The sequence below is a fragment of the Astatotilapia calliptera genome, chromosome 9 (assembly GCF_900246225.1).
Source record: "Astatotilapia calliptera chromosome 9, fAstCal1.2, whole genome shotgun sequence".
NCBI lineage: Eukaryota > Metazoa > Chordata > Actinopteri > Cichliformes > Cichlidae > Astatotilapia > Astatotilapia calliptera.
In genome coordinates this window covers 1,303,625-1,328,663 of record NC_039310.1, presented here as the reverse complement: position 1 = coordinate 1,328,663, position 25,039 = coordinate 1,303,625, and the positions used below count along the sequence as shown (strand labels likewise).

At 45.6% G+C, this 25,039-nt stretch overlaps 1 protein-coding gene across 4 annotated transcripts in view; it reads left to right on the top strand.

Moving 5' to 3' along the window:
* LOC113029212 (microtubule-associated protein 4-like) overlaps positions 1-25,039 on the top strand; it is a 70,626-nt gene that overhangs the window by 26,860 nt on the left and 18,727 nt on the right. For 3 of the 4 annotated variants that reach the window (XM_026179964.1, XM_026179967.1, XM_026179965.1), the window contains exons 2-3: positions 8,117-8,305; positions 15,162-15,218. In XM_026179964.1, the coding sequence (XP_026035749.1) occupies positions 8,117-8,305; positions 15,162-15,218 (246 nt within the window). The remainder of the gene's footprint in view (positions 1-8,116; positions 8,306-15,161; positions 15,219-25,039) is intronic. The other variant, XM_026179966.1, reaches the window with a different exon arrangement.

Sequence of the window (25,039 nt, the reverse complement as noted above, 5' to 3'; positions counted from 1 at the left end):
TACAATGACAATGTGCTCAACGTGGACAGCAACAGATTAGCAGTTTTCACTGACTTGTCTCAGTTGATCTCTGTGTTATCACAGATTGCATGCAAGCTGCCTTCTTGTGGTTTTATTGCTGTCTCCAGACATTAAAGTTGCCTTGGAGACACCAGCTGACCAGGTGTGCGAGCAGTCACAGGCACTGAGCTGCACAGTCACAGTGTGCTTTTCAACCACTGTTTTCCTCAGTGTGACTGTAAGATAAGATGCTCTGGGAGCAGGCAGAGTAAAGACTACTTAGTGTCTCGTTGAACTGCACTGGAGTTTCACTTATACAACCCCAGTGGTTGCCAAACATTTCGGTCTGTATGTGAGGGAGTTTAAATACCTCGTGTCTGCACTGCAGAGGAAAAGTATAGTTTTAGTTTTAATGGAAGGAAAAACCAGCTTCACCAAATTCCCCTGCTCTAAACTGAGGACTAAAGCAAAGCTGCTGGTTTATGTCTGCGAATAAAAACTCCTGCAGACGACATGGAACACGTGCTGGTCAATAAATGAACACAACAATCCATCAGTTTGTTTATGACCTAATCCTGTGTGTGGGTGGGTGTGTGTGGGGGTGTGTGGGGGGTGTGTGTGGGTGTGTGTGGGGGGGTGTGTGGGGGGGTGTCTTGTAGGGAGAGAGGGAAAGTGAGCTATGGCTGAAAGTCCCTCGTCAGCTGTTTCTGTATAACAGATGAAACACAAACAAAACTGTAATGCAGAAAAAAGAAAAAAGGGGAAGCTGGCGCACACACATGCACACACACACGCACACACACGCACACACACATGCACACACACATGCACACACATGCACACACACATGCACACACACACGCACACACACACGCACACACATGCACACACACACGCACACACACACGCACACACACATGCACACACATGCACACACATGCACGCACACACACACATGCACACACATGCACACATGCACACACACATGCACACACACATGCACACATGCACACACACATGCACACACACACACGCACACACACACGCACACACACATGCACACACATGCACACATGCACACACATGCACACATGCACATGCACACACATGCACATGCACACACATGCACACGCACACACATGCACACACACACGCACACACACACACACACACACACACACTGTGGTCACACTAACATACCTGCAGCTCACCAGCAACTAGAGCTGGGCGATATGAGATTTTTTCATATCACGATATGTTTTTTTCATTTCAGGCGATAACGATATCTATCACGATATCAGCCAAATAACTATATTTGTAAGATTTAAATGTGCCGTTGCTCACAAGTAAAATGTGAAATAATCAGCAGCTTGTTTTTATTTAAATATTTATTTCCCATAATAAGTTCAACAGGGTAGATGTACTTAAGGAACATGAGACTTTTTCAGATAAATAAAGGCAAATATTGCAAACTACACAAAAGGCAGCCGCTAAAGCGTTTAAGTTTCAAAATAGAACAAACGAAACAGACTAAATTGTCAATTCCACTTAGAAACAAAATATTAATTCTAAAAATAAATCTTAGTTTGTTTTACAGAAGAACAGACAAAACTGACTAACTTTTGTCAATATCAAATAAACTGAGAACTAAAAGGAAATTCTCAATCTCTCCTTGTTGTATAGCTGAGCTTTTCAAACAGTTTTAACAGTTACTTTAGTCTGACAAAAGCCGAATGACGAATCAGCGCTTCCAGTCAGAGACTGAGGCCACGTCCACACGTACACGGGTATTTTTGAAAACGGAGATTTTCCGTTTTCGTTTTAAAAAATAATCCCGTCCACACATAAAGGCAGAAATGAAGGAAAACGGTGCTATGAACATGCCAAAGCAGCAGGTGGAGCTAGATTCCTAACCGTGCAGAAATGTTGGCCAATCAGAAGTCTAGAAGCCTCGGTGGGAAAAAGTAAACAAAGCTGGGGCATAGAAGCAGAACCGAGTCGTCTGTGTGGAGGGACAGTAACTGTGTGTATATGTAAGCATTTAAACACTGCAGAGAGTAGAATTAACAGTATTGTAGAAATTCATTTCACCGAAACAATAACGTGGCGCACAGTGTGACGCATGCACCAGTTTATTGTATTTCCAGACTTGCTTTCGGCACAATTTACAGTGAACGCTACTCTGTTTTTGTCAGACTTGAAATAGCCGAAATACCTTCACACTACGGAGCTTCTATGGCTCTTCCGTTCGACAATCTCTCCGGCGTTGGAACCATCATCTGTTTTATCTTCGGTCACGCTCGGTTGATTTTTCTAGTCGGCACACTCATTTCCTCCATTACCCGCTGGCTGCTTCCCAAACAAACACACGTGCGGCTTGGCACTTGTGCTGTACGTAACAAGTCACGCGACGTGACGCTGCGGCTGTGATTGGTTCGGCTCTGCGCTACTTCATTTGGATTGGCTGACCTTTATTTTTTTTTTTTTTTTTGAGGACAAGAGCGGCGAGGTCTATCGCGATAGCTTAATTTCTCTATCGAGTAAAAGTTATATCGCGATACATATCGTTATCGTTCTATCGCCCAGCTCTACCAGCAACATTAAATCCAGATTAAATTCCGGCTGCTCTCATCAGTCATGGAGTTCTATGGAATCATCAGGTCTAATCCGTCGCTGGACATTAATCCAGATTATGCAGCTGTTGGTAAATATTGTGAGGATTAATCATGGCTCGTTGTGCCGGTTCTTTCAGAAACTGCAGACTTCCTGTTCAGTGTTAATGTGCTGACTTGTGTCTGTGAAGTGACAGTAAGAGGAGAAACTAATGCAAACAACGGGAGCCACAAACTCACTGAAGCAGCAAGCGAGGTCACTCCCACTGTGTGTTTCACACGGCGCGGTACACACACACACACACACACACACACACACACACACACACACACACAGTAAGCTGAGCGTTTAGAGGAAGTGTCATCAGAGGTGAGCTCCTCCCACAGTGACTGCACAGCCAGCCCACTGTGCACTCGTCCACTCGTCTGCGATTGGTCCCAGCTTAAAAACATGTTTAAAACTTCATAAACATTTGAAACTGTCTCCACTTTTCTAACTTCTTATGTGGCCCAGTGGCATTCAGCTACCTGAGATAACAATAAGTCTGTTTATGGTTTCATTCCACGGGAGCAGGTGTGTCAACATTCTTCATTCTTCAGTTCACACGAGGTCCAGGACTGAACGCTGTGCACAGAGTGCAGGTACCATTACAGCTCCGTGCAGTGAAGGAAACAGCAAATCCACTCGTGTTTACAGGCAGTAATCAGGATATGTGCATGGCTGGGTCAGCAGTTAACAGTTATCAGTATTTAGCAGCATCTCCTACGCTCTGTTCCAGTGTGTGATTCATACACCTCAGCAGCCTCCAGTGAGGTCAGCGTTTCCCCTTACACTGTGACCATGTGACCTCACATAATCATAGGTCTACACTGTGGTATTGTAGGGGAATTAAGCTACCCCGCAGTTGTTTTACAGCCACGTTGACCTTGTGCGCTGAATAGCTCCGCATGCTCCTCCCAAACCCTTAAAGCAGTGGAGTAAGTGTAGCTGCAGGCGGGCGACTGTTGACACCATAACTGCAGAGTTTCAGCTTTGCTGCCTGCTCGTATTAAAGTCTCCTAAACGCTGAAAGAAGCTCACAGCCGCACATGTACTGTGTCTTATTCTGGGACTGAAGATGAGCTTAACAGGGAACTGATCTCATGCTTTGTGTGTCACAAGCTCAAGCTCTCAGTTTTCTCATCTTTTTTTTGTCATATTACACTAGTGGACGGGCATTGGTCTTTTCACATAGCTGAGTAATTATAGCTGCTCTGAGCTGAGCTGCAGTGTGCTGCAGGTGGGACGTGGAAGCAGCAACCAAACCGTGTGTTTGGTTGTTACCAGGATTTCTGACTCGAGCTGCGACATGTTTCCTTGTAGATTATGTGATTGAGGATTTTACGGTCGGGGTAATGATTCACAGAGGACAAACGTCTTGCTGTAAACTCAAATCCAGATTGTTGCTCAATGATTAACCACGGAAGCTGAAATCAGACCGTGCAGTAAGAAGATTTCCTCAGATAGACCGTCTTTAGGTGACTCTGGGTGAGCGAGTATTCCCCTGCCTGCCTGAGGATTAATCCAGCATGACATTATGTTGTGTTGTCATATATTGAAGTAGAAGGAGAAAAAATTGCTGGGGATTCTGTGGGATTAGAGTTTACGTGTTATGTCATCAGTCACTCTGACAGTTGCTATAATGCTCGACTCTTGGCGAGGCCGAGCTTGTGGTTCTTTCACTCACCTGTGCATAAGCAGAGCTCTCCCTCTACAGCACAACACAGTGTATTGGGATCATCTTGTTGTTTGAGTGGAAATAACTGCTTCACCAGTTAACTTATGTCACCAACAAGTCATCAGGGTGGTTAACCTGCCCGGTGTAGCCTTGGTTGCTTCAGATCAGCTTTGCTGTCAGTAAAGTGTGTCATTGGCTACACGGAGCGGCTACTATCTGCATTCTGGACACAGATGTTTTCAGAGATGAGCGCCTCTCGCTGCTTCCTCTGACATTCTCTGCGTGATCAGACGAGCTGTCTCGGTGGTCGTGGGCAGCGTCGTCCTGTTTCATGCTGAAGAACAATTTCAAACCAGTTTCAGCATCTCCATCCATCCTGTTCCGTTTATCCTGATCAGAGTCACGCGGCTGGAGCCGATCCCAGCTGTCACGGGGCGTGAGGAAGGGTACGCCCAGTTTGTCGGACACAGCGAGGCAATTTCAAATCCCCAATCAACCTAACCCACTGACTGTCTTTGGACTGTGGGAGGAGTTTGCACAGACTTTCATACAGTCAGACTGTATGAAAGAGACCATAAAGGTTAAACGTGTGTGTTTGAGGTCAACTGAAAAGTCTCGTATTTCCTCGTCTAGAAATCATAAAGCCTCAAAGCCTTGCAGACCTACAATAAACAGCACCTGAAAAGCTGGTGTGTCCTTTGACCTTTGACCTCCCTGCTCTTATATCTGGCCTTCCTCCTCCTCACCTTCAGATAACCCTCACAGACGGGGCATTAATAGAAAGCCCAGGATGTCCTCTTGTTGTTACAGCAGGATACACGTGATGCTATAGATTGGATAAATGATGCTCGGTGTGGAGGTCTCAAACTCATTTCCTCAGGAGGGTAAACAGCAGTCGAGCTGATGCTGTGTCTACTTTGAAGAAAGAACAATGTTATGAGGAAATAATAATAATAATGGATACTTTATTGATCCCCATGGGGAAATTACTTGTTTTTCTCTGCATTTGACCCATTCACTCAGTGAAGCAGTGGGCAGCCCACTAAGCAGGCGCCCGGGGAGCAGTGTGTAGGGACGGTACCTTGCTCAGGGGTACCTCAGGGTAGCCGTTAAGTGGATTCGAACCGCCGACCTTCCGATCATGGGGCTACCACTCTACCTACTGAGCTATCCCTGCCCCTATGAAAAATGAAAGTCGTTGCCTCGTTCCTGCTTCCTTGGAGCTGCTCATGTTCCTCGTGTTGCTGCTAGATTGGCCTTTGTGTTCATGTCAGGCTGTATTATTGTTTATATTCAGTAGAGGAGTGTGGAAGCAGACTGTGAGGAGGCTTAACCTTCACCTCAGCTGACACACACAGGCTTACAGCACAGACTGTATATAAAAGAGACTTAGCAAGACACACACACACTCAAGCATATGTTGGCAGACAACACAATAGAAGCTGCCCTTTCCATGGATTTCCTTCCTTTGTTGAATCCAGATTATTTCCGAGTGGCCGCACCAGAGTTGTCAGCAGCAGGAGGTGAAAACAGCAGCTCAACTCCAGCTCGGGGACATTTGCTCAGGTCAAAAAGCCCCAAAATCGTATGAGTTTTTAATCCCAGGGTGGTATTCTGTCCCACTGCAGGAGCTGGGCTAATGAAAAGCCTGTCCTCCTGTGGTTATGTGGAAATGGAAGCAGTTGAAGGCCAGGCAGGCAGCAAACAAAGACGTACGGTATCTCATCCTGCAGTGAATCCAATGACATTGTAGGCTGGGTGGCACAGATCACTCGGCTAACCGTGCAGCTGGTGCAAATGACACACTGTATACTAAACACACAGATGATGTGGGGTTAAATATGGAAACTGGGGCAACGTTTGTGACCAGCATGGCTTTGAGGCAGCAGCGTGTTTGCGACACACCCTGGTCTGTGCCGGGGACTCGTACTGCTGCTGGTGCAGATGAATACGCCTGTGAGAGTTTGTTTACGCTCCCAAACGTGAAAGCTGCTTGTCATTCATGACGGTCGCAGTTTAAGCCGCGATCACGTTTTCTGTGTTTCTCGCTGATTGTGCGAGGACGTCTTTTTTCAACAGGCACCACATGTTGCTTCTGTAAATATAAAAATATCAGACGTCACATGTCAGGCTGTGCTTCAGCTCCAGCTCCTGCTGTTTAGTTCTTAAATACCCCGAGTATGGCGGGTCGAGCGTGCTGAGGCACAGACAAAGGTACTCGCGTGAATGCGCGTGTGAATGGATGAATCAGGCTTTTATAAGGAAGCACCCACCTTACCTTCAGTCAAAACTTTGAGTCTGTTGAATCTCTCAGTAACCTTGAGATGAACCTGTACCCACCAGTATGTGAAAATATAAGAACCCCAAATGAGTCTAAAGAGTGCAAGAGAATTGTTCCTAATTGTCATTAAAGGCTGCCAAACTACAAATCAACAGTTCTTCTACCCAGTTATGTGACTGGCAGCGTTTCTGGGGAGGATACCTGTACCTGCTCTTTGTGCAGTCAATAAGAAGATCATCCAGTAGATGGGGCTAGAGAGTTGAGTTGGTGCTGGCTTGCTGTGTTTGCACTGCAGATGTGTTGCATGCATGGACTAATGATATTTATTCATGTGTGGATACGAGTTTAGTTAGCACACCCAACGTAGAACATATATTAAGTCAATGCAGGCTGGATGTTGTAACGCCCTCGACCCTGACCGTGGACCCAGTGTTTTGGACACAGTGGACCTGATGATGAGAGTGTGGAGACAGATTAATGTGTCTGAGCAGCAGAGAAAGGCTGGCTGCTTCTGTGGCCAAGATAATCTGGCATTATAGCTGGAAGATGACACAGCAGGACTCTGCAGATTCCCAAGGTGCCCATTGGTCAGCTGAACTCATGTGTAGGCACAGACTGTGCTTCTGTCTGGTTCCAGCTCATCGGTTTCATTCAAACACCCTGATCTCGTTTGAAACTCCGCCCCCTTGTGGCAGATGGAGTTTTTATCAGTGGAAAAGTTTTCTTCTGTGTAGTTTCCCTTCGAGCACAGGAGCGGTCAGGTTTAGTCCTTGCTGGTGGTAGACTTTAGCAGGGGGAATGCCAGCTAACGCAGGTCTTTTGGCTACGCCTGTCCTACCTCAGGATACAAATCTGAAGCCCAGTTCAGTTCACGTCAAATGTTTTTCCTCTGATCACACCAAACAAGCATGACTTCCTGAGTAAATGATCCAGTGGGCTGGAACTGAGTTTTTCTAACTTCCTTTGACCACTTCTCCTATCATTTCCATTTTTCACTTTCTTCCTCTTTCTGTCCGCTCGCTTTGTCTTCATATACCTGCAGAGGTTTGCAGACAAAATCCAGGATTCAGGACTCCGTGTTTGTAAATTAACCTGCAGGTGGGACTAGTAATCCCGGTGCTTCCCTTAATCACCACATTTAAAGAAGAGTGTTTTAAAGGTGCAAAGCTAGAGTGATGACATCATGCTTATGAGTGTGCCAGGACTGTGTTTTACAAACAGATTAGCAGCTCAGCTCGTAGCCTGAGCTGCAGGCAGTGACGAGCTGCTCGGGGCAATGATCCCATGTCTAATTACACCCGAGCATCTTTACTGATCACATAATGCTGATAAACCTGTCATAGTTGGTTGGATGGTTCAAGCTGCAGATACAAATCTGCTGGAAGTAAAAGGCCGATTGACTTGGTGATGATCTTCACTTTAGATGAAATTATGTTTCAAGTGAATCTGTACCAGGAAAAAAAACACAGGGACTCTTGTTTATTCGTGCGTCTTTCTGTCTGCAGCCATGGCGGAGTTAGACTTGAGTCTGAGCGATGCGCTGACGGACAGCGTTCCCCAGCCCGGCCCGGAGAACATGGTGCACCGGGACTTTGTGGCTGAGCTGGAGGCGGAGCACTTTGACGATAAGGTCGGAGAGACGGTGGGAAAGACGGACTACATCCCGCTGCTGGACAACGATGACACCAGGGCAGGTGAGATGAACGTGATGTCGTCAGTATCGTATGGGCAAACACATGCAGGGGAACAGCATGTTCATCTGGATCCATCGATCTAAACGCAGCATTCATTCTTCTTTTTACCTCCTAAGAAAAATATCTTTCACGTAGCTTCTGATTAGCAGCTGGTTAAGAAGGATTCCTGCTGTCACAGTGTGCACTGTGGGTTTGTCAGGGGGATGCTGTGGCTAGCAAGACGGATGTTGTAAAAGATGTTCACATGCAACAACATGCAACATGCATGCTCTGCAGCGCTGAGGCAAACTGCTCAATAACGCTCTGTAGTTTGGTTACTTCAACTCATATTTGATGCATTGTTGATAAAATCATTAGAGGTGGACCAAGAATAGATGAAAGAAACGACAGATCAGCCGATATTCTTCATAAATATTCTGAAAAGATTTAGCAGCTGTAAACAAAGTACAATAATGAAACAGTAATACAGCGTACAGTTATACTCCTCTGCCCATAGACTATAACACTGTGTAACATTAAAGCAGAGAGGGTGTGCCTTTGACCTGAACTCCAGCTGCTCCTGTATGACTGATGGATGCAGGCGCTGCTGCACGCTGGCTGCCATCTTGGATCTGCTCGGGTGTCGTTCACCCACAGGGCAGACAGTAGCCGGAAGATACGCAGAGCAGCAGTCAGTGCTTTGAACATTTGGCTTGTAAAATGTGGGGATGACACAGGAAACTGTATTTTTATTGTGAGCTGTCAGTAAATGCTCTGAGTGTGTCAGGGAGGAAGTGAGACAGCTGGGTAGAAGTATGCAGAAGAAGAAGAAGAAGAAGAAGAAGAAGTGTCCTTGAGCAACTTGCTTGGCTCCAGAAAGCTTCTAAAATAAGTGTGGCACATGTGATCAGATGCCTTTGGGTCATTAGCCGCGGGCGACGTGTTGAAGCTCCTGGGTGCGGTGCATTTGTTGTCGTGAGGAGTTTCACGTTACCCTTCGGCTGAGTTTGAGTTTGCAGGAATCAGAAGGAATTCCAAAGTTCGAGGACAAATGGCAGCAGCTCCGAGACAAACACCACAGCTTTATTAGAATAAGTAAGCTGTCAAGAGCTGCCAGTGTTGTTTCCTGTCAGAGCTTTAAGAAAGCAGTAAGTGAATATCAGCTGTTGTCCCAAACTGACCTCTGTGGCGAGACGACATTAAGCTGCTGTCTGCAGTTTGAACTGTGGCTGAGAAGGATGCAAAAGTACACGATCTAATAAAGAGGTCAGCTCCAGTGCTGACAAACAGTAGATGGATCGAATAAAAAAGAAGTGACGGTTAGCCGAGAATGACTCAGCTCTCGGGCCTGTTTTGGTTAGCCAGACACTTCGGTCAGACAGTCAGACTGTGTGTGGGCACTCGTCAGTGACAGCCGGCTGCAGGACGGGCCGTGGGTGGCGTTGCCAGTGATCAACTGTGGCACGCTGTGTGCATTTGGACAAACGCACACATGCTGACACGCCGAGTGCCAAACAGCAGGGCGAGGCAGTCCGCGAGTCATTGTCCTCTGTCAGCATGACAGGGAGATGGAGGTGGCGTACATTTGTTGTTGTTTTCCCCCCTCTGTGAGTTATTGTTTCAGAGCCCCGGTGCTCCAGTAATGTGCAGTGCTGCACTCGTGCATTTCATCCGTCGTATTCGACTTTTATCTGTATGTTTTTGTGCACGCCTCTCCTTTCCGTGCTCGGTGGTTGAATGCATCAGCGCGTGTTTATGTACGTACGGCATGCACCGGTTTGCATCCTGCTGTTTACGTGCCCTTGCTTGCGTCGTTGTGATAGAAATCATGCCAGCGCTGCATCGTTTAGCACGATTAGTCGAGTAAGACTTGCATCTTTATGAAAAACTGAATATTTCTGGGCGTGAAAAACCTCCCATGTGCACAGCTGACCAATCAGACCATTACAAAGGGGCGAAGAAGAACAGAGCTATGGGGCATTTATTCACAAGTTGTTATTATTAAAGTTTAGATAAATAGGAGCTTAGTGTGAATAGAAGGGCAACAATAAAACAAATAATACACAGTTATGAGTAACTTCAAAAACATAAGACTTGAAAAGCCAAAATAAAATGATAAAAAATGTCTGTAAAGCTGAAGAAGCAGATTTAAAGTTTATCTTTGTAGATAAAGACTTCCAGCTGCTCCCAGGCCCTCCAGCAGGCGCTCCCAGGCCCTCCAGCAGGCGCTCTCAGGCCCTCCAGCAGGCGCTCTCAGGCCCTCCAGCAGGCGCTCCCAGGCCCTCCAGCAGGCGCTCCCAGGCCCTCCAGCAGGCGCTTCCAGCGGTTTAGGAACAGATAAAAGCTACTTAGGCCGTTTGGAAAAGCTAAACTCCCCAGGACGGGATGTTTTCCACAGTTGTCCTTTTTTCACATGTAACAAGCAGCAGGAAGTCGTCTCCACCAGGCACGTTCTTACCTCTGGAAATCACCCCTTTGGTTTTGTGGGCAAGCTGTCTGCACAGCGCTCGGTGGGGGCAGCACATGGCGTGACTTCGCATGGTGTGAATTCACCAGAATACCTGCGCTATTTGTACCTGGGCACAATCTGACTGCATCTGACATTTGCACTCTCACACGCACCTCTGTGGGGTGATTTGCAGAAAGGTTCGGAGCTTTGTTTTCATTGTAGCTTGTTCACAAAGTGGAGAAAGCACCATGATGCCACTGTGGAATTTAGAAGGATTTCCATTTGTTTCCCATACCTGCCAGTCTTGTGGAAAATAAACGGTTCCTGTTATTTAGCATTAATTTTAGTACGTGACTAAGCCTAGTCTTGATTTGGATCGGCAGTTATTTCTTTGCTGTAACACTGCTTCTTGTCAATAAGTCTTTACTGTTTATAAAAGGCGCCACGTTTGTAAGGAAAATGCTTCTGTGGGTTGAGCAGCAGAGTTGAGTGTGTGGGTTGCATCCATGAAAAACTTGCCAGATCTTCTCTGCCAATGCAACAGCTTATTCTGCTATTGATGGTTGCAGCATCGTCATGTAGAGGGAAGTCAGAGACAGGCTGTGAAGCTGGTGCCCCAACAAGACAACCCTGTCAGTACTTATGCACATAGTCTGCTACAGATTAGCAGGACGATATGGTCAGCAGCTACCTACTGACCCTACAGCACACGGTCAGTCTCCAGTCTCACACGTCTGCTGGGACTCCTGCCCTTCACCATCAGACCATTTGTGCTGCTGTCAGCAACGCGTGCACTGGAACCTGAACGTGTGGAGGAACGTGATGCTCATTGCAACAGCTTTTGATGGAGGCCGTGCGATGGTGTGGGCCAGCATCTCCCACTAAAGCAATGTTGGAGGCAATCTCAGTGCAGAGATCTGAAGATTATGCAAGCAGCAGCAGTCCCATATCTCCAGAGTCTGGGACTGAACTCTGTCCATACAGATGACAGCACTCGCCCCCACAGTTTAACAGACACTACCTCCAGTTCACGAGTGCAGAGGGTGGAGCGTCTTGCCTGCAGATCTGAAACTCAACCCAGCTGAACACTTGTGGAATTAGCTTGAGCCAGACTGACCGACGCAGCCACACTGGCTGACGACCCCACAGCAGTGTGTGACCTGCAGGAGGAGGCGGTGCCAGGCTGTTGGGGCTGCGTATGCTTCTTCCACATCCTGTTCCGGCTCCTCTTAGAAATTCTCAGTTTGTCTTGTTTTGTCAGATTTCGATTGTCCGATTCAATAAACGACAGCAGTCAACAGCAAACTAAGACGTTTGACGTAGCAGAGAAGATGTGGAAAGTTTTGGGTACAGCCCACAAATTCACTTTCCTTACAAATGTGTCACCATTTAAAGAGAAATCAACAGTATGTCATTTACAGCTGAGAGGAATCGTTGGAACACACCAGTAATGGACCAAACACACGTTTCCTTCCTTGTTGCTTCCTGAGTGCTAAGTTAGGGCTGCTCAATTAATCGAATTTTAATCTCGATTACGATCTGGGCTTTCAACGATCATTAAAAATGACTGAGCCGATTATTAGCCCCTCCCTCGTGCTTTACTCTCGCGCTGCTCTGTGTGGCAAATCGAGCGCACCTCTCTGCGTTTGAACACGCGTCACAACAATTAAGAGCAGCGGTCTCCAACCTTTTCATGCCCGACAATATTTTCATGGACCGGCCTTTAAGGTGTCGCGGATAAATACAACAAAATGAAACTAGTACCGGTACCGAAAAAAAGAAGGTTTATTCATAACTAGAGATGGACCGATCCGATATTACGTATCGGTATCGGTCCGATACTGACCTAAATTACTGGATCGGATATCGGAGAAAAATAAAAAATGTAATCCGATCCATTAAATATCACGAAAGCACCTCACAAAACTTGCAACACGCCGTAACTCACCTCAGAACGTTAGCACGTCGGAGCAGTATGCATCACGTGATAGAGCAGCTGTGGCATGCCGGACCTGTCGGTGCTCTGGATAGCATGTGGAGCTTCGATGGCAACCCGGCATTTCATCTCCGACAAAGTTATCCCCGAGAGAAGTAAAGCAAGTGTGTAAGTCCATCTCTGAATGTTTGTAAAGCATTCCTGCGTTAAGCTTACCAAACGATATATGGAGCGACTGCCTCTCGCTCTCTTGCTGCTACTTCAATCATAAAACTGCTTAACGATCAGCTGATCGGCTTTTCTGTCGCGAGTCCGTGACTCTGGTTTGTTTTTGGCCCACTTTGCACCAGAAAGAGGAAACCAGCGGCTGAACAACAGCAGCACGTTTAAGCTTGATCAGCTGTTGTTAGAATTTATTTATTATTACTTTCTACTCGAGGATCTTTTTCTACGTAGCTGACGCTGGTAACTGTGCAGGGGCGGATCTAGCAAAGTTTAGCCAGGGGGGCTGATAGGGCATGAACAGGGAAAAGGGGGCACAAAGACATACTTTTCTTTCTTATTCTCATTTAAAATGTCTAGCTTTCAATAAATAATTATCTGACACCCAAAGTTTTAATTTGATGTAAAATGAATAGAAGTCAATTACTGTATATAGTGACTATTAAGTCTAATATATATACCCTAGTAAGCTATAGTACATTTTCCTTTGGGAAGGTACCATCTGTGCAGTCTGCAATTTTGTTGAAGAAAGATGTTGAATCTATTTAATATTTCTTGAAAAATAATTGATTTCTGTGCATTTTTTTCACACTGCATCAAATTAAGGTTGATTACGTCGATTAAGCATCATGAGGTGGAGCGTGAGGGGTGGTTCCCTATTTTTTATTTATTTATTTTTGTTGTTGCTGGGAGTTGGAACCCTATTAGTTAGGTTGCTTAATATTTACGCTAAGTACTCTTTAAAATACCAGAATAGGGAGGATGGTGCAGGTTTAAGTTTATTAGATTGATCAGTATTGCTGAACTATGAAATTTTTTTTTTGCATACAGGTATAACAGAATAGCTTTAGTGTAGTTGTTGTTTTAAACTTGAGTATGAACTTATACAAAATGCAGCAAGATATTTAAAAAACAGTTTTGTTGATTAAAAAACACTATATCGGATTCATATCGGTATCGGCAGATATCCAAATTTATGATATCGGTATCGGACATAAAAAAGTGGCATCGTGCCATCTCTATTCATAACCACATGAAAAGACCCAGGAAAACCGAGTTAACGATAAAAACGATAACAAAATAACGCTGAACACCGATTAAAAACCCTGAAAACCAGACATTTCACACCTGAGCCTCAACTCTCGTGGCCCGGTACCTAACAACTCACGGACCGGTACCGGTCCGAGGCCCGGGGGTTGGGGACCGCTGATTAAGAGGACCCGAGGGAAGCTCGGAAAGCTGAGCAGAAGTTATTTGGAGAGGAGAGTGACTGCTGTTGATTGAAAAGAGAGGTAAAAAAACTTCAGTGGTGTGGAAACATTATGGGTTCAGTCAGACGTGGATCAAGTAGACACAGTGTGTAAACTTTGCTACAGTGTAGCTGCACCACAGAGCAACACTGCAAAGTTCACTAAACACAGATGTTTACATTTTTCATTGATTTGTTACACTGTTATCAGTGTTTGCACTATTTTAGATTATTTTTGACAATCTTTAAAGTCATTATTCAACACATTGTTATTGTTAAATAAATATCGTCAAATAATCGAGATCTCAATATCAGTGAAAATAATCGTGATCATCATTTTGTCATAATCGAGCAGCCCTAGCTAAGTTAGCACAGAAGAGTGCTGTATCAGCACCTTTATGGTGAAACCCGTTGACACTATTGATACCATGAGGCCAGACTGAGGTCGGCGGTGCCTCAATGCTTTCTGTCCTCATACTGCTCATTCCTGAGACATTATTAAGAGTGTTTGGTCAGTCTCGTCACAACACATTCATGTCGTTAGTGTTTTAGTTACTTGTGTAAAAGTGTGTCTGAAGTTCACATTTCTCAAACAAAGGTCAATAATTCATAAGTCACATGTCACACAGCATCACTCCTTCAGCATCCTCCCCTGACACCAGCCGATATATGCGTCTCGTCGCCTGCCCCTGCCTGACCGTAACTGCCCTTTGTGGTATTAGCAAGCACAGCCCCAGGCAGGCAGAAGACAAACACGCACCTCAAGTGAACAACAGCCATATCCAGATGCCCTTTAAAAAGCCAGTAAAGACAGGGTCAGTGGTTTCCATTCGATTGCCGACTCGGTGTGTCGTATGTCCGCCGTGCAGCGCAGCGCCGTGCAGAGCAGCGCCGTGCAGCGCAGCGCCGTGCAGCGCAGCGCCGTGCAGTTTGATTTCCTCTCAGGTCAAACCATTAGCACTCTGATGGATCGTAATGTCTTTGCTTGTTTTCGTGTTTGTGTGTGTGTGTGTGTGTGCAGACGCGGGTACTGCAATGGAGAATGGAAAGCAGGAAGCTCGTGGGGTGCAAAAGCCTGGTAAGACATGTCCCACAATCGCCTGTCCTGCTGGTCTGTTTGCAAAGGCCAGCTGGTCGTCGCCATCCACCCATCATGGCCTCTTGACCTTTACTTGCCTGTCGAGCTTCATTTCATCCATCTGGAGCTTCACGTTCATTGGTTGTGTGTACCTGTTTGTGTGTGGGATGTTTGGGGCTTTTTAAAATCTGCAGGATGCTCAAACTGAGCAGAAAACGAGTTTAACGTTGGAAAAAAGACAGAAAAAGTAGTAAAGACTTGCTTTTCTGTTTAACATCAGACTGTATGTATTTGCATGACAGCGAGTCTTAAGTGGCTACAGGAAGTTGTCAGATTGTTGCGCTGATAATCAGCAGGGATCCTTGCAATGCTGGGAGAGACCGTCAGCTGCACACTGTGTGCTCAGCAGTCCTGTTGCATACGATCGGAATAAATTGATCTCACATTTGAAGTATTAAGCAGCAGAGATGAGGAACGCATACAGAGCGTCTAATGAACTATCGGATCTCTCTCTGGCTGTCTGCTCAAACACGAATAGACCAATGAGAGGAGTGTTTGTTGTGTGTGGGTGTGTGCTCCATTTGGAAATCAGAGCATCTGTTTTTTTCTCTCTTTTAAACTTTCCTTTCCAGTAGTCTGAGTAGTCTTTGTTCCCACCTCCCAACCTTAAGTAGCCCATACACACTTCTGTTCCTCTGTTCGCTGTTTTTGGTCGCGATGCTGATGATCCATAAAGTGCTGCTCTGCATGGCTTTGCTGGAGAAAGGATTATGCATGGGTATGTAAGTGATTGTGTATCGTGTCCCTCACTGGCAAAGCCCAGTTCCCACTGCTGCCTCTATCAGCACAGTGTGAAGGGTTGCATCCCTGCATCTTCTACACTCACAGGGAAAATATGGTGGTGGTGGGTGGAGGAGGTCTGTTCTCGACCAATCAGACTCCAAGAGGAGGTATTTGCAGGGTCTCCAGCCTACTGCCGATTCACTTCCTCTTCACAGTAAATGACACAGATGCAGGTTTAAGCTCTGTCCTCGCCGGCTCATCTATATCTGCCAGTTATTTCCTGATGAAAGCATGCCCTGCTTTATTATCTGTTTCACTCTAAAAGGAATAACAGTGAACAAAATGATGCATTTGTATAGCGCTTTACTTAGTCCCTATGGACGCCAACGCTTTACACCACATTCAGTCATCCACCCATCCACACACACATCCACACACTGGTGATGGCAGCTACATTGTAGCCACAGCCACCCTGGGGCGCACTGACAGAGGCGAGGCTGCCGGACACTGGCGCCCCCGGGCCCTCTGACCACCACCAGCAGGCAAACATAATGTGGATTTAAAAGACTTGAGACTAGTAATCATAAACTAACCTAGAAATGGAGTAGTGCATTCCTTTGGTTAAAATCATAGTCTCGTTCTCATTTAATACAAATATTCGTCCACATAAATATTATGCATGTGTTGATCTCTAAAAGCCTCTGAACTGCACGGTGTCCACAGACTGGTGGAGCATCAACAGCAAACATTACAGTCACACATCTCTGAAAGCAATCTGTTGGTATCTCCAGTTTTTGTCCTTTTTCTTTTTTTGCTGATCCGAGAATTGATCCGATCCGTGACTTAAAAGCGTGATCCCAACCGAACCGTGAGAGATTTGATCCCTTGCACCACTAGTAGCCGCAAACTCCACTGGTGCAGCTTTGCAAACATCTTTTGCAGATTTAGTTTTCCAAGAGCTTCTTTGTCTACTCCTTGGTCTTTCTGTCGTCTTGGCTGCAGCAGGTCTGAACGGTGAGTTTGGGCTTTTGATGGAAAAAAGGCACCACGGTAAATCGAGTGGCTCTTTTAATCTATAACACAAGCAAACAAGAACCAAAGGAAGCACTTCCAGTAGTCAGTCGCATGCAGTGAACGTTCAGTTTACAATCAGCCGCCCTGCGAGTCGAACCGATGCTGATTCACATCCCGTGTAGGATCCACTGAGATGAAGTCACGGTGAGGATGGATGCTGATGACAGTGGGAGGAAGCGGTCTGCATGTAAATAAGTCCATAGTAACTGTCTGCATGCACGGGCAACTTGTGTTACCGTGGTGTTTGCATGCATTTGTTTCTAATAAAAAGGTGGCTGATTTCGCACACTGCATCTGTACTGAGATCAGCAGGAGCACAGTTTAGGCTGATAAACCTGTTCTCTTCCTGCTTTGGTAAACACAGCATCAGCCTCATCAGGCACAGTGGTTCCATCCATCACTGTTATTGCAGCAGTCCCCAAGGTAAGGACGCAGGCGGTATAAGTGGTAACTGGGTCAGAGGATTGAGAGCATACGCTGAATCCTGACAGTGCAAATGCAGATGTGTGTGTGCAGAGATGCTGCATGATGCTTCTGCATGATGCTTCTGCATGATGCTTCTGCATGGCACACAAACTCAGCTGTAGGATGTCGTTTATCTTTTCATGTCCAGTAATGAGTTGAGGACGAGATGTTTTCTCATTGTTGATTTTGTGACATCTTTACTAACCTGGTTTCTTCCCTTTTCCTCCTTATCCCTTCCTGTTTATCCTCCTTCTTTTCTCCCTGTTTTGTGATATTTACACTCTTCTTTGTTGTTCTATATTCTTCTTTCTGTTTTATTGTTTCTTTTCTGCAATGTCTTTTTTACACTTTTCCTTCTTACTGCTCCCATGATGCTTCTTTTATCCTACGCCCCTGTTTTTCATCCTTTCCCAATCCCCACGCTTCAGAGGACTAGAACCCGCCTCCATCGCCATGCTGACTGTCAGCCCGCTGTGCTTCTGCTTCTGTGCACCTCCTCCCTTCTCCCCGTACCACACACACACACACACACACACACACACACACACACACACACACACACACACACAGTCCTATCCACTGCTCCTTGATCCAGCATGAAGGAGAAAGTCTGAGGTTGTGGACAAGACCTCACATCAGCTTCACTCATCACACACACACACACACACACACACACACACACACACACACACACACACACACACACACACACACACACACACACACACACTGACTTCAGCACACGCTGTTCCTCCAAATAACGTGTTGCTACACTGTGACTCACTCTGGGTACATCAGCGCTGTTTCTGGACGTATGCACGGTCACACGTTTCCTTCTTCAGTTCCTGTTTGACCTCAATGGTTTTCCACTGTTTCCTTTCGAACACTATTTTTTTCCCTTTGCAAATCAGCCACATTTGTCCATTATTAATAAAGTCCTGTCCTATTCATGTCAGTTTCCCAGATGTAGAAGCCTAAAGTCACATGAACAAAGTCGTGGCCCCGTGTGGATTTATGTTCGTGTCCTCACACACTCAAACACCATCCAGGCATGAACCCTTTCAGAGCTGCCTGTGCTGCAAGGCTGATCTGTCAACACCCAGCATCCAAAACACACACACACACACACACACACACACACACACACACACACACACACACACACACACACACACACACACACACACACGAGGTATTTGTGTATTGAAACCCTACAGAACTATTTATTCTTTTTTCCGGCTGTCCCTTCCTCCTGATGTGATCTAATGGGCCTCTCCACCATCCTTAGTAAACCAAATGTGTAGGTATGCCTAAACCGAACTGTCACTGATGTGAACGATGTCAGTGAGACGCAGTTCTGTCTTTTATTCTTTTTCACTGAAGGATGGAAAGTTTGGTTTGTAGCTCTGAAAGCTTTCATTTCAATTCTTTTTAATTGCTGTTTCAAAAACGTACGTCTTGTTAAATCTTCTTAGAGCTGTTCCTGTGTTTGTTGGGTCTGTGGCTGCGATCATCACGTATGCCATCAGTTCCTTCGGACGAACATTTTAGTTTGTCCAAACTGGTGATACGTTCCTGGTAGCCACGAGTTAACACGGACCTGCCGCCCACAGCTGTTCATTATTTACAGCTGAGTATGCACGGTGGCTTTCTATCACACAGCTCTGACCGGTGGCCAACATTCACCTGCTGCGGCCCTGCTTTTGCGTCTCTTGCCTATAAATGAACAGCATATCTCTGTGATGCATTAAAGCTGGATACAGACCCAACAACAGTTCAGTGCAGCTTTCACTATGAGTTCAGTCATGTATGTTACCTGTTAACATTTTAGATGCAGGGATTGTTCAACTGTGTGCCACAAAGGTTTAGCCTGTTTCCTGTCAGTTGTTGTCATGGCATCGATCTGCGTGTCCTTTTTAGAGACTCTCTTTGTTGTCTGCCTTTGCCAATAAACAGAAATATTAACACACACTCACCTGCCTTGAGTTCTCTTTCTTCTAACCACACGGCTCTAAACCTCTGACTGCTTTCTATTTCTGTCTCTCACAGCCTTTGATATTAGCTGCAATGTTTCGTTCCTTTTCCAGATATTCCTCTATCGTAGCAGCTTTCTAAGAGAACAACATGCTTAATAATCCTGCAGCCTTTGGAGGCGGCGGCGTTTCCTAACGTAACGCTGGGAGATTAGCGTGTGCCACCGTGGAATGATTTTCCGGTGCTTCTTAGAGCTGAAGCCTATTTCTTTATTACGCTTCTTTTTCCTTTGTGCAACAGATTAAATGTGCACAATGTAAAAAATGGAAAGAGGTTTTCCAGCTATATCCGGTTTTTGTCTTTTTTATTTGGAGTAACAGCTCATGTGCTTTTTCTACAGCTTTCCATCATCCTCAGCTGAACTGCAGAAAAATGTGCCAAACAACCAAACTGGTCACTTTTGGCAGGAATGGACATTAAGCTTATTTTTTACGAGTACATTTGGGTTGACAAGCTGCCATCACAACAAATTACCATCAAACAAGTGTGCAGAAGAGCGAGCATGGAGTTTGTGTCGGAGGTTCATGGTGGGATTAATCCTCCTTACATGGAGCAGGTTGAGTCAGGTGCAGGTTGAGTTGATTTCAGCTTTTATGGCAAGACTTTGGCAACACGCCGCTCGAACGCTTTCTGTCAGAATGTTCAACACAGGGAGGAAAATGTATTATTTTTAGATAATTCGACTTACTTTAAGAAATGTTTGTGGAATATTAAAACTGTTGATGAAGGAAACCCGTCTGAACACTGTAGCATCATCAAAAACCTCGTCACGGTTCAGATGTTTTTATTAAAGTCCGTTCTGCAAACCTAACGCTCACCTGAGCCGGGCTGTGAGGTCACCGCACTAACAGTGATCACGGATGGCACGGCGGAGGTCTGCGTCAGGCAGTCACAGTAGTGCTGAGATGAGGTGGAGGCGGGCCAGAGGGCGGAGGAGCCTGAGCACGGGCACCATGTTCAACACCCAAATTACATTAAGGAAAAGTATTGTGTGAGCTGAAGTTGTGGGATTCACACTGTGGGAATCATGTTTCCATGGAGCAGCAGATTCCTGTAGCCTCACGTTCTCATTCAGAGAGTTCCCACCTTCCCCACGGCTTCTTTTTCCCCTGATCAGAGACATTAAGGTCATGAAGAACCTGTCTGCACTTATCGAACCGGCTGCTACTATGAACCAAACTAGTTTATCTGAGTCGTGCCATGAACACTGATATTCCGAGGAACGTTGTCAGTGTTAATGTCAGAGATGAGCACCTCCCTTTGGTTTGTGCGCTCAGGCTTTTTTTAAAAGGTAAAGTTACATTTCAGCTCGCAGAAACATGAAGAACAGGGTTCTGATTTCTTTTTCTATCGATCTATGAATTTCTAGTTAACATCTAGTTCATACCAAGAAAAATTAACTAATCCAAATGAACCCTATGAGGTGTCCATTGGCTTAGACCGGGCAGCGACTTCCTGGGTCCAAATGTATTCTGCTGGGCGCTCTGCCTCTTTCGCTTTAGGTTTAATCCTTCATCTCTTGAGCCTGAATGTGCAGCCATGAAACATGGACGAATACGAAATATTTGGCTGGTAACCAGCCACCAGACAAAGTACAGACATTCTGTACTTAAGTACAGTAGTGTAAGTATAAATACTACTGTTGAAAAAATACTCCAGTAAAGTAGTGATTCAGTTAAAAAGTAGAGACTCTGAAATGTACTCAAAGTAATAAAGTAAGAGTAGCTCTTTGGAGGACGTTTCTATTGTGCACAGCTAACTGAGCCTCGTGCTGTATTAACGTAATGATCAAATAATAGCAGTAGATGGGATCCAAACTTTAGTCTCACTTAGAAGAAAAGAAGGAAAATAATAATAATTTACATGTAAGCTTGAAACGTCCAGTTTCTCGAACCCCACTGAGCATCCTTCGGTTAGCCTCTCTCCTGTCCTGTCTCAGCTGCACCTTTAGCTGCAACACACTGTGAGACAAACTGCACACAAACAGTTTGTGTGTTTGTGGAGCTGATAGAAACCCTGCATTTGCATTACCTGCCACTTAAAGTGATCACTCCCTTTTGCAACTTCCGGACACCTGCAGTTGTTGATGTGACGTCCTCTGGTGGTTAATACACGAACAGTGCACGTGTTACTGTTCAGGCTCAAATGGGTGTGATGTTTGCAGGCCGTGCAGTGACAGGAAATAATAACGTTCCTCACATGTTGAACCAAAAGAAACAAGCCTGTTTTGAAAATATGAGGAGTAGAAAGTACAGATTTGTGTTTAAAAATGTAGGGAGTAAAAGTAAGAAACTACTCAAGTACAACTTCCCAGTTCTGCCAGCTGCATACATAAAACAGACCCCAACCAATCACAGCAGATGGCCCCGCCCCTCCCTGAGCCTGCTTCTGCTGGGGGTTTCTTCCTGTTAAAAAGGAGTTTTTCGTTCCCACTGTCGCCAAAGTGCTGCTCATAGGGGGTGATATGATTGTTGGGTTTTCTCTATATGTGTGTTATTGTAGGTCGACCTTAGAGTATAAAGCGCATTGCGGCGACTGTTGTTGCCATGGTCAAGATGACAGGTCCGTGTTTCGATGTGTTTTTATTGAATTAAGTTTATGACAATCCATCAGTCTTTTCTAAGACATAATTACCCCGTGATCAATGTGAGTTATGAGTACAATATTCTTTTTTCTGTTGAATAACTTACAAAAAATGGCTGACTGCACCTTTAAAGTGTGTTTTAAAGGGCTGAGTGAAGGCGAAGAGCTGAAGACTTTAGTCATATATGTTTTATATAGCATCACACAGTAAAGACATACAGTACCATAAACTCAAGTCCTCTCCTGATAATGTTTGGAGTTCTGTTTGTTCAGACTTTAGACTAAAAGGCTAAAAATAGAAGATTTTATTGCTGTCAGTCTGCTGCTCAAACCTGACGTCTTATTTTCTTGATTTCCTCATTTGTTGTGGCTGATCTGTGACCAAGATGACCAAAAACATTGGAGTATTTGACAAATCTGCCAGCTGTCTGAAGCCTCAGCAGCCACACCGGCCTGGTTTCAGTTATGTCACATACGGTTCATGCGATCGAAGCACCATAACTTCACACTTGTAGCTGAGCACATATTTGGGCGACTTGACTTTCTCACATCCTGATTTTACTTGAAGTGATTTGGTAGAAATGCTAAATCTTTCCTTAAAATATTCATGATGTGACTTTAATCCCCAAGCTGGGAAAAAACCCTAATTCCTCCCTCTGTGAAGCTTTCTGTCTCCACCGTCTGTGCGTGACGACCTCTTATATTAGGTGTGTGTATGCGTTTGTGCAACCCTGCATGGATGCATGTGTGTTTGTACGCCACCACACCCACTCTTCTTGAGTGTGGAGATCTGAGTGTGGCGTTATGTGGGAAATGCTCTGGGAGGGTAGCAACAACTTGTGCTCTCCACTGCACTTTGAAGCGTGCACCCGTTCATCTGTTGCTTTGACAGGTTTGAGAAATCCCTGCTGGTTGGAGCTGAACGCCCCCCCGCCCGCTCGGCTTAGTACAGCCGGTTGTGATGCGTAACAGCGAGGCGTGCACGATTGCAAATATGAGCAAAGAAAAGAAAGAAAGAAGTCAGAAATCCCTCAGAGGTCATTCATCTCCTTAGTCCTGACAACAGAAACCAACAATCACTGATGTGAAGAAGATCAGGGAATGTTTCTCATTCCAAAGCTTGTTTTCAGGCTGAGACGAGGAGGTGAGGGGGAGACAGTGACATCACAGGGGTCACAGAGTGGGAGAACGTATGGAGGGAGGAAGGATCCACTGACAGCTACAGTATGTATATGGGCGTTTGTGTTTTAAAGATGTCTGCAGGTCCCACACACACACACTCGCGCTACAGAGACGTCACGTCAAACACACCTTGCCCCTCTCCTGCCTGTCAGTGCACATCACTCTCACACGCTGCATTAGTCTCATCACTGCATTAGCTGTCCACGGCCTGGTTTCCTCCAGGACCTCGACCTCCTCCCCTCACAGGTCTGTTAGATTTTTGTATTAGTGCAGCTTCATCGTTACATCTGTGTTGTAGTGTTTCACACAGGAAAGATCTGCGGGAACAGTTCGAGATGAATACATGTAAGCTAACAGGGTGTACTTCAGGCCACGCCCACCTTCAGAGACGGTGACTGCAGGAGATATAAAAGCAGATTCAGTATCCAGAGGACCACTAGAGTACCATATGGTTATTTCTGGACAGCGTCCATGACTTTAGAGGGACTGCTGGCTCTCCTAATCCTTTCTCAGGATATGTGATGTCCTCCCTTATCTTTCTTGTTCTGTTTTCGCTCACATTTTTACCCTGTAAAGCAAAGTTTTAAACAGCAATGAAATGCAGCTTCCACACCTCGACATAAACTCCATTTAGTACAAAGTTCGGGGAGGACGGTTCCAGGAACGGTGGATAGAAATTTACTTGGATTCAAACTGATTCCAACTACATGATTAATGCGGTGGCGTGGCTGAATCAACAAGACACCGTCGATGTTTGTCAGGGGCGAACGGCAGTCTGTCCCCTCGATGAACCGTCACTGAGCGCCCGTGGTCCTGCAGCAGCCCTGACCCGGCCGCTTCATGCTTCCTATCACAGCTCAGAGAGGCTCAGGAGCAGGCAGAGGAGGAGGTCAGCTGGAGGACAGCAGCCTCGCCTGCCAGCTCCACCCAGATTAGACCCTTTTGGTAAAGCAGAGTGTGGTTGCTGTAAGCTGCTGTCCTCACATATTTAACTATGTTTGTGTTTTGCTGCATTGTCATTCGGGATGTTCCACTCATTTTAAAACCATCTGATCTCTGTGCCTGACATGCACTCACAGCACGTCCTCTGATTGTCGCCACATTAACGACTCTTTTCCTCGATAACTTTTCACAGCCCTTCGTAGAACTGCTTCACAGTCGTGGGTCTTTCTGCGTCAGAGCACTTCACATGAGAGAAACTTCTTTGTCATCATTTTATCTTAGAAATCACACCATAGCCACGAACCTAGTTGCAAGCTGTCTTGTCTAAACAGTGAAGGATTCCTAAAGATCCCAAGTAGGCCATGGCCTCATTCTTAGAGAGCACGCTCTGTACTTTTTCACTATTATAGGAAGTTCACGACGGATCTGTGCAGGCTTTGTGATTTACTGCACTTTTGTTTTCTTAATGTAAGCTTGCTTTACACAAAAATAAGTTTTTCCCCCCGGGTAAGATCCTGTGCTGACTGTTGTTCACAGCTGTCCCATCCACCAGTCTCTCATACCTACTTTACAATACTGTAAAGGCCAGAGCATGTTTACAGTATTGTTTAAAGCTCCACTGTATTTAGCAGGTTGGAGTCTTTGCTGTGACCCTGTCGTTGTACTGATGCTGTGGAAATGTTTATTGTGATGCTGTGTTGTTTTGACCTGACAAGCCCATTGTCCTGGTCAGGCCTGGTACAGAGTCCCTCTATCTG